This window comes from Lepisma saccharinum, chromosome 6, assembly GCF_977018435.1.
Source record: "Lepisma saccharinum chromosome 6, izLepSacc3.1, whole genome shotgun sequence".
NCBI lineage: Eukaryota > Metazoa > Arthropoda > Insecta > Zygentoma > Lepismatidae > Lepisma > Lepisma saccharinum.
The window spans coordinates 28,485,015-28,502,593 of NC_139234.1; the positions used below are offsets into that span (position 1 = coordinate 28,485,015).

Below are 17,579 nucleotides of genomic sequence, written 5' to 3' on the forward strand. Positions count from 1 at the left end.
CCAAAATCCACCCTTGCTGCGAGTGTCCCTTTTTCAGTTTCATCTCATCATTCATCTTCATCACAATCAAAAATTGCATAAAAGTAACACAAGAAATACGATACAAATAGAAAAACAGATTTATGTTGTCATTTTTATGTTTTAATGTATTCATGTGATTTTATTATTATTAGTATTAGTCATTTACCTCAAAATACATTGGATATCCTTGCAAAATGCAAATATGTAGTGTATTTTGCACATCACATGTAAACATGTCCACACCAAAGGAGGTATGGGGATGAGACTCCTGTATTTAATTCTTCTTGAAGAAAATATAAATTATTACTCTTGTTTTCCTTGCCCATAATGCCATTCGAAATGCTTTTTTCAGCAGTTGAACTTCTACTCCTTAAAAACTGTGTGTGTGGACATGCATTTCTGTTAACTTCTAGCAGTAAATATTATTTAATAAATAAGCTCAAAGATCAAAAGCCAGTTAATTATTTGAAAGCAATTCAAGTGAATGATAAACACAGTACAGGGGTGTAAGGGGTACCTTCCACGTAGGCGCCCAAAAGTCAACCTCACTTCCACATAGTGCACCCTGGACTAAAGACTAACGAGGCTCTGGCGACTGGCACTATAGCCAGTATAATTTTGTGTGTGTTGTCCTGTTTTTGTCCTTGTGTGTGCTGAGTGCCAGTTTCCAGCCTCAGCTTTTAACAGAAGTCAGAACATTTTAAACATTTTTAGGTATGCAACGTTAGAGTTGTTATTTGTAATGATAAGGGGCTGGACCCCGTATAATGTGACGGGAGCAAAATAGCCTAAGTGCTGACGCTCCCAAAATTTTAAATTCAAATTCAAAGATAAACACAGTACAGAAGAAAAATATGTAAATGATGCTACAAAAAAAGAAATACCAAATTAATTTTTATTTCCCTTATCTTGAAAACCACAGGCCACCACTTCGTAATTAAGAGTCACTGTGATCACTCAGTGCTACAAATTAAGTGAGCAGCAGAATGTTGGTAAGTGTTGGAATTGTTGTGTAGCGGTCCAAAATTGAATTAAGATATGATAAAAAATATTGTAAACGAGTTAAATCTTTTTTTATGTAGAGGCATGCTTGTTTTCTTCTGGGGTGCAGTAGTTCTGGTAAATAGGGATATTTATATTGAGATACTAACTCATCACAAATATTACAGTCAAGGGTAGTAAATGTAGGTAAATGCCCAAACAAGGTAATCTTGGTGACCTCACCAGCAGCTCCGGTAGTAAGGGTCTGTAGTAAATGTTCAGTATTTGTCTGTTTTATACTCACTTAGGCTAATTGGGACTGGACTCAGTTATATTGAAAGTGAGATTTGAACCCCTGTGCAAAGCACTTCTGACCGGAACTTTGCAAACCTCCATGGCAGATTATATTGAAAGTGAGATTTGAACCCCTGTGTAAAGAAGCACTTCTGGCAGGAACTTTGCCAACCTGCATGGTGAGTTATATTGAAAGTGAGATTTGAACCCCTGTGCAAAGATCTTCTGGCAGGAACTTTGACAACCTTCATGGTGGGTTATATTGAAAGTGATATTTGAACCCCTGTGTAAAGAACTTCTAACAGGAACTTTGCCAACCTCCATGGTGGGTTATATTGAAAGTGAGATTTGATCCCTTGTGTAAAGAGCTTCTGGCAGGAACTTTGCAAACCTCCTTGGTGTGCTATATTGAAAGAGATTTGAACCCCTGTGTAAAGAACTTCTAACAGGAACTTTGCCAACCTCCATGGTGGGTTATATTGAAAGTGAGATTTGAACCCCTGTGCAAAGATCTTCTGGCAGGAACTTTGACAACCTTCATGGTGGGTTATATTGAAAGTCAGACTTGAACCCCTGTGCAAAGCGCTTCTGGCAGAACTTTGCCAACCTCCATGGTGGGTTATATTGAAAGTGAGATTTGAACCCTTGTGCAATGAGCTTCCGGCAGGAACTTTGCAAACCTCCTTGGTGTGCTATATTGAAAGAGATTTGAACCCCTGTGTAAAGAACTTCAAACAGGAACTTTGGCAACCTCCATGGTGGGTTATATTGAAAGTGAGATTTGAACCCCTGTGCAAAGCACTTCTGGCAGGAACTTTGACAACCTTCATGGTGGGTTATATTGAAAGTCAGACTTGAACCCCTGTGCAAAGCGCTTCTGGCAGGAACTTTGCCAACCTCCATGGTGGGTTATATTGAAAGTGAGATTTGAACCCCTGTGCAAAGCACTTCTGGCAGGAACTTTGACAACCTTCATGGTGGGTTATATTGAAAGTGAGATTTGAACCCCTGTGCAAAGAGCTTCTGGCAGGAACTTTGCAAACCTCCTTGGTGTGCTATATTGAAAGAGATTTGAACCCCTGTGCAAAGAACTTCAAACAGGAACTTTGGTAACCTCCATGGTGGGTTATATTGAAAGTGAGATTTGAATCCCTGTGCAAAGCATTTCTAGCAGGAACTTTGACAACCTTCATGGTGGGTTATATTGAAAGTCAGACTTGAACCCCTGTGCAAAGCGCTTCTGGCAGAACTTTGCCAACCTCCATGGCAGGTTATATTGAAAGTGAGATTTGAACCCTTGTGCAATGAGCTTCCGGCAGGAACTTTGCAAACCTCCTTGGTGTGCTATATTGAAAGAGATTTGAACCCCTGTGGAAAGAACTTCAAACAGGAACTTTGGCAACCTCCATGGTGGGTTATATTGAAAGTGAGATTTGAACCCCTGTGCAAAGCACTTCTGGCAGGAACTTTGACAACCTTCATGGCAGGTTATATTTGAAGTGAGATTTGAACCACTGTTGTGCTTCGGACAGGAACTTTGCCAACCTCCATGGCAGAGTGGTTAGCACAGTATGCTACGACACCAGGGATCCTTGGTTCGAATCTTGGCCTGGGCAAGAATGTTCTTTGTGAGTTTCCCTTTATCATATCATCACTCATCCTCTTCATCGCAATTAGCCAAAAGTTTAAGCACTATGCTAGAAGTAAGGTCCACATTGAGTATTGTGTCTATGTTCAGATAAAAGTAAGATTAGGAATTTTTACACATATTTTTCAAGAACAAAGAATATAATGAAATCTGATGTTAGCTACAAGAAATACGGGCAAGGTAAATTCTCTGTGCACTTTTCACCATGCCTGTTGGGGCAGGGCCCCACACACATTCTTCAATCTCACTCATTTTGGAGGTGATGTGATTGAGTATTGTGTCTATGTTCAGATAAAAGTAAGATTAGGAATTTTTACACATTTTTCAAGAACAAAGAATATAATGAAATCTGATGTTAGCTACAAGAAATACGGTCAAGGTAAATTCTCTGTGCACTTTTCACCATGCCTGTTGGGGCAGGGCCCCACACACATTCTTCAATCTCACTCATTTTGGAGGTGATGTGATCAGTGCCATGCTCTAGCCACCTATACCCCCAAGTACCCATTTGTTTGAGGCTGGGTGAGCCCCAGAGCTGCTTATGCAGGAACAAGGCCGGAAACATTCTGAACTTAGATCACCCACCCTGGGAATTGAACCTGGGTCTCCCACGTGACAGTCAGACATCCTACTGATTAGACCACCGCAACTCCAAGAAGAGAGAAAAGTTAACAATATTATAACTATTAAAGTACAAGGCATTATGTTTTTGGAAGCGTCCAGCAGTGGTGGCATTTTTTTCAAGTTTTTCTTGTTTGTGGGGGGACTGGTCGACCACTTGCTGAATGTGCATATTTGTCCACTATCTCGACACACACACAAGAAGAAGAAGAAGAAGCAGAAGCAGCTCCAGACTGTAAGTACGTTTTAAGGCTAATATTTGTGTATTTTAGGTTACACTTCTTATTATTTTTCAATTTAAATTACTTAATTAAATTAAATGTTTTCATTATTTTTGATTAAGTGGGCCATCCATTTACAAGGAAAACGGCAAGGAAATGCTCACAGCCCATTGGCGAGACCCTGCGATTGCCAAAAGGTGGAGACAAATAGTTGCACACTTGCAGCTGTAAAAACGCCGCTGCTCATTTTTTGTTGCGTTTTCTTCGCTTCGCCCATCCATTGCATTCTGTCAATTTATCATGGCAAGACCCTGGCACCTGTCCTTTCAAAACACAGAGCTGCTTGTTTCGGTGTTATTTTAGATAGTGCCCTTTTAAAAAAGAAAATAATGTATAGATTCTGATTTTTGGTAATGAGAATTGTACACACACAGAGGAGACATGTATCTAGAAATATATTTCGGGGGGGGGGGGGAGGGGTCCGAACCAAGTGTCTCACAACAATAATAATAATCTTCTAATATATAAAAATGAATGTATGTGTGTGTATGTATGTGTATTTGTTCCGGCATAACTCTCGAATGCCTGGAGCGATTTCAACCAAACTTGGAACACGTATCACTTGCAATCTCGAAAGAAATACTGTGGGGGTAAGACATCCCTAAGGGTGGGAGGAGGTGACATGCAAAAATAATCGAAAACCACCAATATTAGTGTGGAATCCACAGTTTTCAGGGTCGCTAAGATGAATAGTGACTCTCCCAATGCCGTTCAACTCCCAAGACACCCCAGGCACCCCTAGGGGTTGGGATGAGAAGGGGTGACATGTAAAACGACTGAAATTAGTGTGAAATCCATAGTTTTTGGGGTCGCTAAGATGGATAGTGACACTCCCAATTCCATTCAACTCCAAGACACCCCACCCCGGGCACCGCTAGGGGTTGGGGTGAGAAGGGGTGACATGTAAAACGACTGAAATTAGTGTGAAATCCATAGTTTTCGGGGTCGATAAGATGAATAGGAACACTCCCAATGTCGTTAAATTTATTTATTCTTGCTCTTGGAGGTGGAACTAAAAATGTTGTTCATAAATTTATGTTAAATTTATATTATAGTGAATTTGTAAAAGATATTACTTTATAATTTGTATACTGTACTTATACTTTTAAATATCAATAAATAATATTAGTTACATTTTACGCTATAGTTAGAATTCATTAAACACCCGGGCAACACCAGGTAATCAGCTAGTAATATATAATATGATAATTTAATCAATCATGCGTCATTGCACCACAAAAATTGGAGGAATAATCTCGGAAACATGCCATGCAATTTATTGTTCTGAGAACAGAGTATTTGAAAGTGTGTTTATTACTTTCTCATTCACGTATTTCTCTAGGTCTGTTGTAGTCATATCACAAATAGGCACTCTTCACGAACAAACTGGTGTCTTGTGATATTACTAGTACTGGGTTCGAATCCCGTATGAGGTATTGATAACAAAAGCTGCACCGTCACTCCAGCTCAATCCCACAGATGGCAGTGGCATTGCAAAGTCGTTCAGATAAATCCCGAACAACCTTCTGTAGAACATGCCATCTCACTGGAGTTGGACCTCAATGATCTTTCTTTCCTTTCTAGTGATGTCAGTATTTTTGGTCTCGTTCACTTCACTAGGTCCCCCAGAGGTGATTTACAAATCACATTGTATGATTGCTCAGTCTAGGGAATCCCAAATAAGCTCAGTCTGGTTACAATTGGGAAATTGAGGAGTGTCTATATGATTGTGTGCATGATTTTAACTTCTATTTGTGTTAAATGAAGCGAGTTAAAATTGCAACAGCTTAGAATTAATATTTTATTTCTAAAACTTGACTAGAATACAATGTAATGTTACTTCATGTGAAAAAATTATTTTTCATCGACTAGAATGGTTACATACATATTTTGTTTGTATTGGTTTGGCTTGGCAATATATGCAAATCAAATACAGACTGAAAATGATATCTGCAAAATAAGTCAGCAAAAAGAAAGGATGGAGATGAAAGGAGATCATATTCACTTTAAAATATATATTATAAATAGAATGAGGTTTCACTAAATATATTGAAATAAGATATTGCAGAATTCTAATTTCTGAAAGCAAGTTTCGAGCATGTGCGACACAAAGACATCAATTGCCAATTGCCAACTCAGTGCATATGCATGTGATGTACTTGAAATATAACATCATATTTCTTAGTTGAATCTCAATACCACAACCTAGAATTCCAAATTAATAGTTACTTTCAGCTCTGTTGATTAATCATAATTTAACTTTGGTACACAAATCGTAAACAGAACTTAAATAATAATAATTTAGACAATGAACTTAAACTTATGGTTTCTAGATCTTTTGACTTGTACGAGATATGTATAGTATGGAAGTAATTCTTTGAACATTAAAAACTATCCTCTAAATCTCCCAGAATATCTTCATAATACTGCACTTGGTTGAAGTTCATTCTGTAAGCCTGAAAAGGAATGTGGAACAATACATTAATTTCTAAAGGCTGAGATGCTAGGGGAAGAAATTATCTTTTCCAATAGCATGATCAGTAATGTTGTAAGAATTTGGGGGTATAACCGAACGGAAATGTTACAGCTTTTGGGAGAGTGTAATCAAGGCCAAAATTGAATTATACGTACTAATCATATTTATTTCCATTGACCTAAATCCATAAGTGTGGAAAACATCATACATTACTTCAGTACAGCCAGCCCGCGTGACAGAGTGGTTAGCACATCACGCTACGATGCCAGGGGTCCCGGGTTCGAATCCTGGCCTGGGTGTGGATGTTTGAGTGTGTCCATTCATTACTTCAGTACAACGAAAAATATGATTTGTTGCAACTCAAGTGGTAAATATTGTCACCATTACAATTCTGACATTGTGATTGAAAAGCAACAATTTATATTTCAACAGACATAGCAATGATAAGATGTATACAAAGTAAATATACAGGGTAGTTCAAAAGTATGGAGACACCCAAATAAAAGTTGAATGACATACTGTTCTGCAAAACTAACTGTAACACTGTGGGTTTGTAAGAGGGGTGGGGGAGAAATGTTATAGGGCATGTGTGTATGTCAAATGCATCATGCCAATGCAGGTTACTTACTCTCCGACCAATATCTGATGTTTTGCTTGTTCACTTTGCCCGACATGGATAATAACTTCTTCATGGTTGGCAGTGGCATAGCATGGACATTTCGGGTGGGAACGCCAAGTCCGAAGGAAGGGTCGGCCCTTTCTTGCTTAATAACGTACTTATGGTATTAGTCGCCACAGGTATTGTTTATTTGCCTGAAGTCAGCTGGGTTTTCAATAAAACATCATCCATGCATGTTTTAGCTAGACAATTAGATGCCTCACTATGCCACAAATGTTTTGAACTCTGGTGTTTTATACCTTTCTGCACGACGCAAGTCATTAGAAAACCTACCTGAATCACAAGCGCCTTTGAACAACAGCAGACGTCATTGTTGTGGTTGATCCAACTACTCATTGATTTGGTTTATTTTACTTCGCTTTTCTACCACTTTTGGTTAATCGCGAATATGAATATGAGTGATGATATTGATGAAGGGACACTGACAAAGAACACCCGTGCTTACGCTGGGATTCGAACCAGGGACCTCTGTCATCTTGGCGCACTGTGCAAAGCAGAGTGGATGATCCAAATATCGTACACTCTACTGACGTAACAGTGCCGATTAGTAATTCAGACCACTGTTTATTACATCTTGAGAATGCTGATAAACATTTTAAAATAATTTTGTCCAGAGACCATTCGATGTTAACTTTTCAAATGAATGCTAAACATTTCCATTGACACAATATTAAGCAGTTAGATAATAACGAAAAAATACAATAAAAAAAATTAATAGTTTTGCGGGTTAAGTGGTAGAGGAGCAACAGGCTGAATTTCTATCACGAGGACTTCACCAACTTACTTCACAAAAACTGTTGATCTTTTAGTTTCTAATGCTCATCGCTGTTCGTGCGATAAATCATACAATGCAGTGGCCATTAAGAAGCAGTATATTTGAGATTGGCAAAGTTACGTCAGTCAATATTGCATATTGTAGCATCACATACCACGAGTTGCATGAGCGCGAAGAGCCAAGAACCGGGTAGGAATTCTACGGCTGTCGTCTGCTTCAGAAGGCAGGAAGGGTCACATGAACCAATCACGGTAGACCTCTCGTACGCCGGCGTAAGAGAGCCCATTTACGCGCGTGCTGTAGAAATGGAAGCTTTCCCTCCATAAAGGCAGCAAGGAATATAGGAGTCCTGTACGCCGAACCTGCTCGGCGTCCGGCCGGGAAAGGCATTGAAAAGAGATGCTAGAACGAGTGTTGAGAGTGGAGCGTTGCAAGCGGATCGCGAAAAATAGCTATTATAATGCCATGAAGGTCAAACATATTTGAAATTAGTCACGTTTTACTTTATAATCACAGCATTTTAGCATTTTTGAAATTTTAAATCTGGGAACGCCGGGCGTACTATAACGCTACGCCACTGATGGTTGGTGCTAGAGCAACAATAAACAAACATACCATTGAACTCGTGAGAAAATGTCCTATTCAATTAAGATGTCACAAGCTATGGTTTCATTTAAAATTTTGAAGTTGAAGCCATCATCGTCATATGCCCCATAACATTTCTCTCCCCCCTCCCCCCATTACAGACCTACAGTGTTAGTTTTGCGGAACAGTATGTCATTCAACTTTTATTCGGGTGTCTCCAAACTTTTGGATCACCCTGCAGTTTGGAAACTGAGATAAGAAATTAAATATATACATATTAAATCACAGCAGGGCGGTATTTGAAGGGAGTTCGAGGTAGAAATACTCCCTCTGGTAACTAGGGGGTGGGGGGCTATAACATTTATTTATATATCGAAAGATTTTACTGGAATTTCGCCTCACTGGAAATTTGTCAAATACTACGCTGGATAACATAACTCTTTAAAATATTGTTAGGTACCAGAATGACCAAACATCCTGATTTTCACAGGAGAGTACTTTATTAGTATTGTTTAAATTTTGGGTCATGTCCTGCGGTTTAGGTGAAATTCCAAAAACCCAAAGAAATGTAAAGCATATGTGTCTTATGTAAACATTATTAGTGATCTTGTTTTTATTATGAAACCATTGTGCATCTCGAAATTCCTGTAATTTATATTTATATTCTGCAGACAAGCCAGACAATGCTAAAAATCAAGAGGCAATAGATGATGCAATATTGTTTTTTTGGGGGAGGGGGTAAAATGTAAGTTGTGGGAATTTAATTATTTTTCAATATGTCCGTAATGTCAGTATCCTACTGAGCGCACATCGTCAACTGCCATCATCAGCTTTCCTTTCACGTTGTCTGATATTGTACTTTAGAAATGTTACTGCATCAATAAATAAAGCTTGGTGTAAACCGCAAATTATTTCATCGTTTACTATCAGTTTGTTACAGTTACACTGATAGACTTTCATTAATGCACAGGTTTGTTGTATTTTGAAGAAAGATGGATTTGACATGTTTTCAGCCATTTCAGTGTGTTCAGCTAACATCCCGCGATCTAGTTTGGTTTGGGATTCGAGTCCCGATATGGGCTTTACTTTGTGAGCGTCCTTTAATGTTCATCTTGTCTATCGCGATTACCTAAAGATGACAGAAGAGTAACGCAAGAAAATCTCGTTTTCCAGTCTCGGGGTGGGCACTCACTTGCACGTTGCCGTCACAATGTTTAGGTTCATTAGTAGATACGACACTGATAATATTGACATAGCATGATGTTTGTGAGCAACTTACCGTTTCCGGAATGTTCCATCGTGTGTTGCTTTCGCTGTTTTCTTTGTTGAGACTGGGATCCAACGAAGATATCTGGGATTAAAAGCACTTTATTAATAATAAAGACTCAAACTAATATTTTTACATCAATAATGTGCTATTCACCTTCGTAATAGGTCACTAGTACACTTAGCAGGTGTGTGCGTACGTTACGTTTGATGCTTGAATGATAACGAACTCGTGGAAATGCTGAAGCACAATCAAATTATCATACTGTACTCGTAATTTGAACCCAGGATCTCTTTTTTGCGTGTTTATTGTTTTCAAGGAGCAATTGCTTAAAATTCCTTGTCTGTGCTTGCGTGCTTAGGCGCAATCAAAAAGTTTTTAAGGGGAGGTTAGCCTCGTTTTTTAAAGAAAATTAAGTTCAAAGGGGGAGAGGGTTGTGAGTTGTGACCCCCATAACCCGCCTTCGGTGCGCCTATGATGCCTATGAAGAAAATCAAGAGCTACTTGTGAAATGTTACAAGATTTTCTTCCCCGAATTATACGCCTAAATGTTGTTTCTTTATTTAGCATTTACTTCCTATTTATTTTAGCTACGTCATCTTGTAATCAAGGGGTCCCGGGTTCGATACCCAGTGGTGGCACACAGTGGTTCGGATCACACTTTAAATGTAGATCCAGTCCCGATTAGCCTTAATGTGCATAAAGTGGACTTAAAACAGCAACTCAAGCAAGCAAGCAATCAAACCTTTCTATTTATTTGTGACAATGACGACTCATCTTTTATATCATAACGTTAGATGCAGATCATGTTTTTTGAAGTGAAACTTTACAGAGGAGTATTTGCAGATATGGATACAGGTAAATAAAATTTAGGTTTCGTGCTATAAATTATCACTTTCAGAGAAATAGTCTGTAGTATTTCGTCTGTATTGAAAAAGCAGTGCAATGTATGCATTTATGCTTGAGGGGGAGGGAGGGTGATGCGAGATTTGACCATAATCAGCTTCTGCTTCAAGTGCTAAGGTACCGCACGTCACAACAATGTCCTACGTTTTTCTGTACGATGAAGTAACATCACGTGAAGTAACAGGAGCGAATTTCATGTTGAGATCATTGTCTTTTACTTTGGCTGGAAAAGTAAGTTAATAAGTATTTTCATGCCATCCGACAAACATTACAAAAGAAGACTTTCCATTGATATAATAGCATTTCTCCCAGTATCCATGAACAGTGACGACCCCGGAAGGGAACATGATAGGACATCTGTTCCCTCTGTCGCAGTCCACCCCCACCTCCTTTCCTGTTTCCATTCTCGTCCAACAGACAAGAAAAAAATTCTTAAATAAACTTATACCTCAAATAAATAATACATGTAAAATGCACATTAGAGCGTAAATTAAATATTTTCCTTTCGTTCCTCCTCGGTCTACACTTTTTTTCAGTCGATACTTGCATTCGATCACTTTCATGCATTTGCACTCAAATAGCATTTCTCTGTAGTAAACTTGGAGTGTAAGAACAAACAACGACAAATAAAAGAGTCAACAAGAAGTTTGTCCTAAAATCGAAGGAAGAAAATAAGTGAAAATGGTAATGCAAAAAAAAAAGAGCAGAAAATATGAATTAAAAGCGAAAGACAACAAGATAAAAGAAAAAATTGAGAGAGAATGTTTGGTTGATTGGTTTTATTTTTGTTATTTAGCGTCGCTTTTCTTCCACTTTTGGCTAATCGTGACGATGAGGTTGGCTGATGATATGATGAGTGAGAGTGATTTCCTTCATTTTACTTCGTGCCACTTTTGGCTAATTTGCGAAGATGGGGATGAGTGATGATATGATGAAACTGATGAATGGACACTCGCAAACATCCATGCCCAGGACAGGATTTGAACCCGGGACCCCTGGCATCGTAGCACGATGTGATAACACTCCGCCATGGAGTAGAGCGAGAAAGAATGCGAAGAAATGAAAGAAAATAATAAAATATGAGATAGAAAAGGGAGAGAGAAATTAAAAATAGCATACAAGAGCAGGGGGGAGAACAATGAAGGGAACAAAAGAAGACGAGTGAAAAATAAAATCAAGAATGAAATAAGAGAATGACCTTAAACAGCAAGAAAGTATGGTGAAAAAATATGTGGACTGTAGTGCAATATCCTGGTCTGGGCATGGATGTACAGTCACCCGCAATAATATGGGATACCCTGCAAGGCGTTGTGTGTGTTGCCTACCTCTACGGCGGTAGAAGTTGCCATTGTAAATTTGCTATTAAAATCCATTTATCGCCGTAGTTTGGCAACACGCACACAATCTAGGTGAAATATTTTTATTGCCGGTGACCGTACATTTGTCAGCGCCCCTTCAAAAACATTTCATCATCGTCGCGACTAGTCAAAAGTAGTATGAAAGCTATTTAAAATAAGAAAAATGAAAAAAGTTGTATTCTCTCTTCATATGACTGATATAGACAAAAGAGATTGTAAAGACTTACCTCTTCATGGCAGGAGTAAGTGTGACAGTCGGCTTCTTCCAGAACATTCTTCAAGTATGCGATGTACTCAATCGCCTTATGAAGGGTTTTCACTTTGCTGACCCGCTTGCCCCTGAAAAAGAGCAGACATAAAATAAGTGGACTATTTTATGTTGCGGTTCGGAGTGCGTATCCTAAAATTAAATGATTTTTGGAAACAAAATGTAGGATGGTTCCAAGACCAGAATGAGAATTCAAAATTTTGCTCCGCTCTTTATGAAGCGGATAAATGTATATTATTTATTACTAGAAGTTGTGTTACTGACGAAGACTTAAAACATTAAGACAAATAATAAATTCACAAGAAATAATTCATTTTCTCGAGCATTCACCGTCCCACTGTTGGTTCTACTAAATATTTAATTTCATCCATATTTATTGCATAAAAAAAAAATTGTGTGGAAACCTCGTTTTACAAGAAAGGTAACATGGTTAACGGAATTCATATTTAAATTCCTTGAATATTGACTGTATCTCTATATTGTGGTTTATATGTCATTTCCATATCAAATGTTGTTTTGTTGAAAAATCTCTATAAAAAAAGTGTATAAATAATCAGCGCTGATAAGATCCTATCGCACTCCTTTTTACTGCAAAACTATCTGAGCACATTTACGCGACATTACTATATTTGCTCGTTCGGGAAACCCTTTGCCTCGGCAACCAGGGTGACCTCCTCCATTGCTTACCATTCTTTTTAGAAAACGTTATTACAAAATCCTATATCTTTGTGTACCATTACAGGAATTAAATATTAATAACGCCCCGTAAGTTTTCTGGTTTGTGTCCATTTCTTAACACAAATGCATGAAACATCAAGGGCTCCTTGGCGATGGGGGCACGAACAACCCCCCATCCCCGCTCAACAAACTTACCATAGGCGTGCGCACGGGGGAGGGCAAGGGGGAGCAGTTGCCCCCACTAATCGTGGACGTCCGCAATTTTTTCAACGGAGGGACAAGCAAGGTATTTTTACATGGGGTATATTACCCCGATAATAGTGTTGCCCCCCCAAAAAGCACCACTTGAATTCGAAATTATCGCATTAATGTAAATTACTATGACTGAAATCAAATTATAGTGTGAATTGAAATATATATTTCTATCTTGACATTCGATTTCTAAAGGGGAGGTGTGGCCATCCTTACTCCCTTCCAGATGTTCATACACCTACATTATTATACTTTCACCTAGAAATTTCGTGTAGAGGAATTTTATCGCTGTTATTAAACGATATTATACTCTTAAAGAAAATAAAATATTTTCAAACCGATTAAAGTTCAAAGCAACTACGGGGAAAGGGGTGTAGTGGCGCAACCCAAGGGGGGGGGAGCAATGAGCATTACCCCTTCTCAAACCTTGGATGGAAATCAATTCTAAGGGGAGCAAACATTGAGATAACAGAAAGCAAGACTAATAGAATCTAAGAGTAGCAGGACAAAATGATACTCAAGATGGAATTAGTTTTCACGTCTTTCTTGCATTATTTCTTCCAGATGGCAAAGAGCACCTGCAGGGGGCACAAAGGGAAATTGGCCCCCTCGATATCAAAGTTTATACAAATAAAAATACATTTCGTAAAATTTGTTGCTCACTTCGCTCTCAGTTTCTGCGTTTCATACAGTCTTGTCAAGTTCAGAGCTGTAGCTAGGGGGCGGCGATCAATGCAATGAAACTAAAACAGGGAGATAAAATGAGGTGTTACTTTCCCGACTGAACTTTCATCAAGGCTTTTGCCCCCCCCCCCCCCCCCAATCAGAGGGTCCGCGAACGCCTACTAGTGCCAGAAAAAACTTTCTCAACTTGTCGAGGTCTCGTTTCGAAGCTACGAAGTCTCAAAACAAAATATTTTTATCCTGTATGCTTGCAACCATGCTTTACTATGAAATAAGAGAATGGCCTTCACGCTTGCCCCGAAAATTAACTTTGAAACTTTTTTGGGGGGGATTATTTCCAAAATATTAGTGTTTCATTGATTTGGTTTATTTTACTTCGCTTTTTCTGCCACTTTTGCTTAATCGTGATGATGAAGATGAGTGATGTATGATGAAGGGATGATCACAAAGAACACTCATCCCCAGGCCGTGATTCGAACCTGGAACACAATGCGCCACGGAGATCTTAGAAACTTTAATTTGCCAACGCGTTACATACGAAATAAAATAGCAAATATTGTGTAGTGGTATGATCATAAATCATATGCTTACCTGTTCTCAATGGGAACGACTTTCCTCAGACGAGAAAATGCAATGTTCACCGCCTGAACTCTTCTTCGTTCACGAGCATTCCGGCGTGCAACTATCTGGGGCGGCTTTTCCCGATGTGGCACGTGTTTGTAGATAGGTCGTCCTTTTCTCACTTTTGATCCTTTGGGTTTGGATGCTCCAGAATATATTCGAGTGACTCCAGACGTACAAGAGCTCGGCTTCCAGCACTCGCCATCCCAGTTTGGTATTCTTGGGCCATTCCAGCTAGTGCAAGAACTGTCTTCCACGCCTGAGGATGGCGCTTTGTCAAACATGCACGATGAAAGCAAGACAAGATCGTCAGGATTTGTCATGGCTAGCACAGTAACTTTACTTTGCAATATTATAGCTTTTTGTATCGAAGCTGCTTCGTCGTGTGATTTCTACTCGTATGCATATCGACTAAAATGTCAACATTATCGTAGCATTATTTTAACACTCAATATGTACTTGCAAAAGATCCATCACTCCGACACCTTTCCTTACTAGGATTTTTTCCGATAAGAATGAACGCAATTAACTGCTACTGTACTTGCAAGAGATCCACCACTCTCGCACCTTTCTTGCTGTGAATTTCTTAGAAAAGAATGAAGACAAAAAAATATCACTGTAAAGGAAACTTGGAGTTTGTTTCTTAAGCAAAGGATCGTTGCACGCGGAGGAAACACTAAACAAAACTGACGCGTGCAAAACCAATCTGATCTGCTTTATAGGGGGATAATCGGTGACCCGCATAATGTGTATCTTCGTCATGTCAAGCAGTCATTTCCGATGTTCACCTGGCCGGCTGCTCTACCTGGGTTGGGCCGGTGGGGGAGGGAATGAGGGAGGTTGGAAAGGTGGTGCGAAGACAGAAGAGGCTGCTAGAAGGGCACGTGCACGCATTGTACTCAACATCAGTTAGTTTTAATCGCTTCTCAATGATTCTGCGGCGCTTAATGTTCAATGGGACTAATGAGCTGGAGAAGATCTTTGGCGGTGTTGCACAGCTTCGTAAATGGCAGCTGCAAATGTCTTGTTCTCCTACCTCTTACTCACATAACAACAAAAATAATGAAGGGAGAGAAGAGCGAAATCTTTTCATGTACTACACTATCGTGCAGTGGCGTATTTGGACAGTAGTCTATGAGGCCTGGATATTAGTGCCAGGATCTTCAATCTGGGAGTGACTCAGATTTTAATAATATTGTAATAATAATAATAATAATAATGTAATAGTAATAATAATTATTATTATTTGTTAGTTTAGCATTTCTTCTTTGTAATAAGGCCACACTCGGGCTGAAAAGTTTGTTTTTACATAATTTATAACTGTATAAGTAATAGCATTTTTGCCCTACATGCTTAAAAAGTGTAATGCTAACATTACATTACTAAACTTTATTTGTTTATAATGTGTGTTTTCGTGTTTTGTTTATTATTGTTATTATTATGAAGATGAAAATTGTGAGCACTGAAACAGAGGTGTTTTCGCCCTTCCCCCTATCAGATGGCCTTCCTCAAATGTCATCAAAGAAAAACAACGCAAAAACCTATTGCTCGTCATCATTGCTGACTTTGATTGAGGATTTAAATGCACTTAAAAGTAGCAAAATGTTCATGCAAATATTCCGCAAAAACTAAAAAATATGCACTAAAATATGTTAAATAAAAATGAACATGAACCGCAATTACAAAAATAATTATATTCTCTTCTACAGAATACGAAGAAAAAGTTAAACGGTCCCACAGAGGGACACATTATCAAAGTAATCCATTTTTATTGAAAATGTTTACATCAAAACTACTTAACAATAATTCATGTTGCAATATTCAAATAAGATTTTTTTGTAGAATTTATAACACTCAATCGATGACGTGACGGGAGCGAATTTCATGTTGAGAACACACATTAGATATAATTCCTTTATTTCGGTCGGAAATGAAGCAAATAAGCTTAATGCGTTACCGCACCATTCATTTTAAGTTCGAATCCTGGATAAAGCATGGACGGATGCATCTTGTTCCCTCATCAATTCATCAACACGAAAAAGTATTCATGGATGTTCCTTGTTCAGTCTCAGTCAATTTTAATGAATTCGTAGGGTTTTCGAGAATACGAGGGTCGTTCAAGTCAATCGGGGACTTTTCTTTTAAAACAAATAGAAGAACAAATTTCAAAGTGTGGTAACTGGATTTATTTTTCCACATAACCTCCTGCTACAGTTATACACTTATCCCAGCGTTTAACTAACGACTGGAATGCTTCGGCATAGAAAGATTTATCATTACGGCGGAACCATTGTAGGACAGCATTCTTCACTTCATCATCAGTGTTGAAATGTTTTCCTCTAAGGAATTCCTTCAGGGGTCCAAACAGGTGAAAATCACTTGGCGCTAAGTCAGGACTATAGGGGGGTGTGGTAATATCTCCCAGCCGATTTCCTGGAATGTTTGGAATGTGCGTTGAGCGGTATGCTGTCGTGCATTGTCTTGCAAAAAGAGAACACCCTTTGTGATGAAACCCGGACGTTTCTTCCATAAACTCTTATGCACATCACGCAGAATACTGCAGTAATACTCACTGTTGATAGTATAGTATTGATACTTGCAATTTCACGACAGGTTATGCGACGATTGTCCAGGATCAGCTGCTCCACGCGCTGAATGTTCCCAGGAATGACTGGCGTGGGCTGTGATCCACCACGACCGGGATCGTCAGTAATAAAGATACGGCCATCTTTGAATCGCTTACACCATTCAAATGTCTTACTGCGACAGAGTGTCTCATCACCGTACTGAGCCTGAAGTCTTCTGTAAATTTCAGCAGGTTTTCTGTCCTCGTTCATTAAAAAACTTCATCACAACACGCTGTTCCATGTAGACGTCCACACTGTTGTCCGCCATCTTGAATAACGGTCTATGCAGAAGCGCGGGAAGTAAGCGCCGCCTACCAGTAACAGCACACAGTTGCCAGTTCCTACTGCATACAAAACCTCCAGCCTAGGCGTCTATTTAAACCTGAAAAAAAATAATAAGTCCCCGATTGACTTGAACGCCCTCGTATATATCGAAAATATATGTTTATTGCAGTAAGAAAGCAAGTTGCCATATTAATTTCGCGTTTATCACATTACATAAATATAAAAGGTTTTTTATGTAGAGCAGTGGCGTATGTTCCACTTTTATTTCCGGA

At 38.9% G+C, this 17,579-nt stretch overlaps 1 protein-coding gene across 1 annotated transcript; it reads right to left on the reverse strand.

The window, feature by feature from the left end:
• Positions 1-5,779: 5,779 nt before the first annotated feature.
• LOC145988640 (uncharacterized) lies at positions 5,780-15,014 on the reverse strand. The gene is made up of 4 exons (XM_083123690.1): positions 14,366-15,014; positions 12,120-12,231; positions 9,641-9,712; positions 5,780-6,302 (listed from the first exon to the last, which is right to left on the reverse strand). The coding sequence occupies exons 1-4, from the start codon at positions 14,716-14,718 to the stop codon at positions 6,231-6,233; spliced, it is 609 nt and encodes a 202-aa protein (XP_082979816.1). The 5' UTR covers positions 14,719-15,014; the 3' UTR covers positions 5,780-6,230.
• Positions 15,015-17,579: the final 2,565 nt, after the last annotated feature.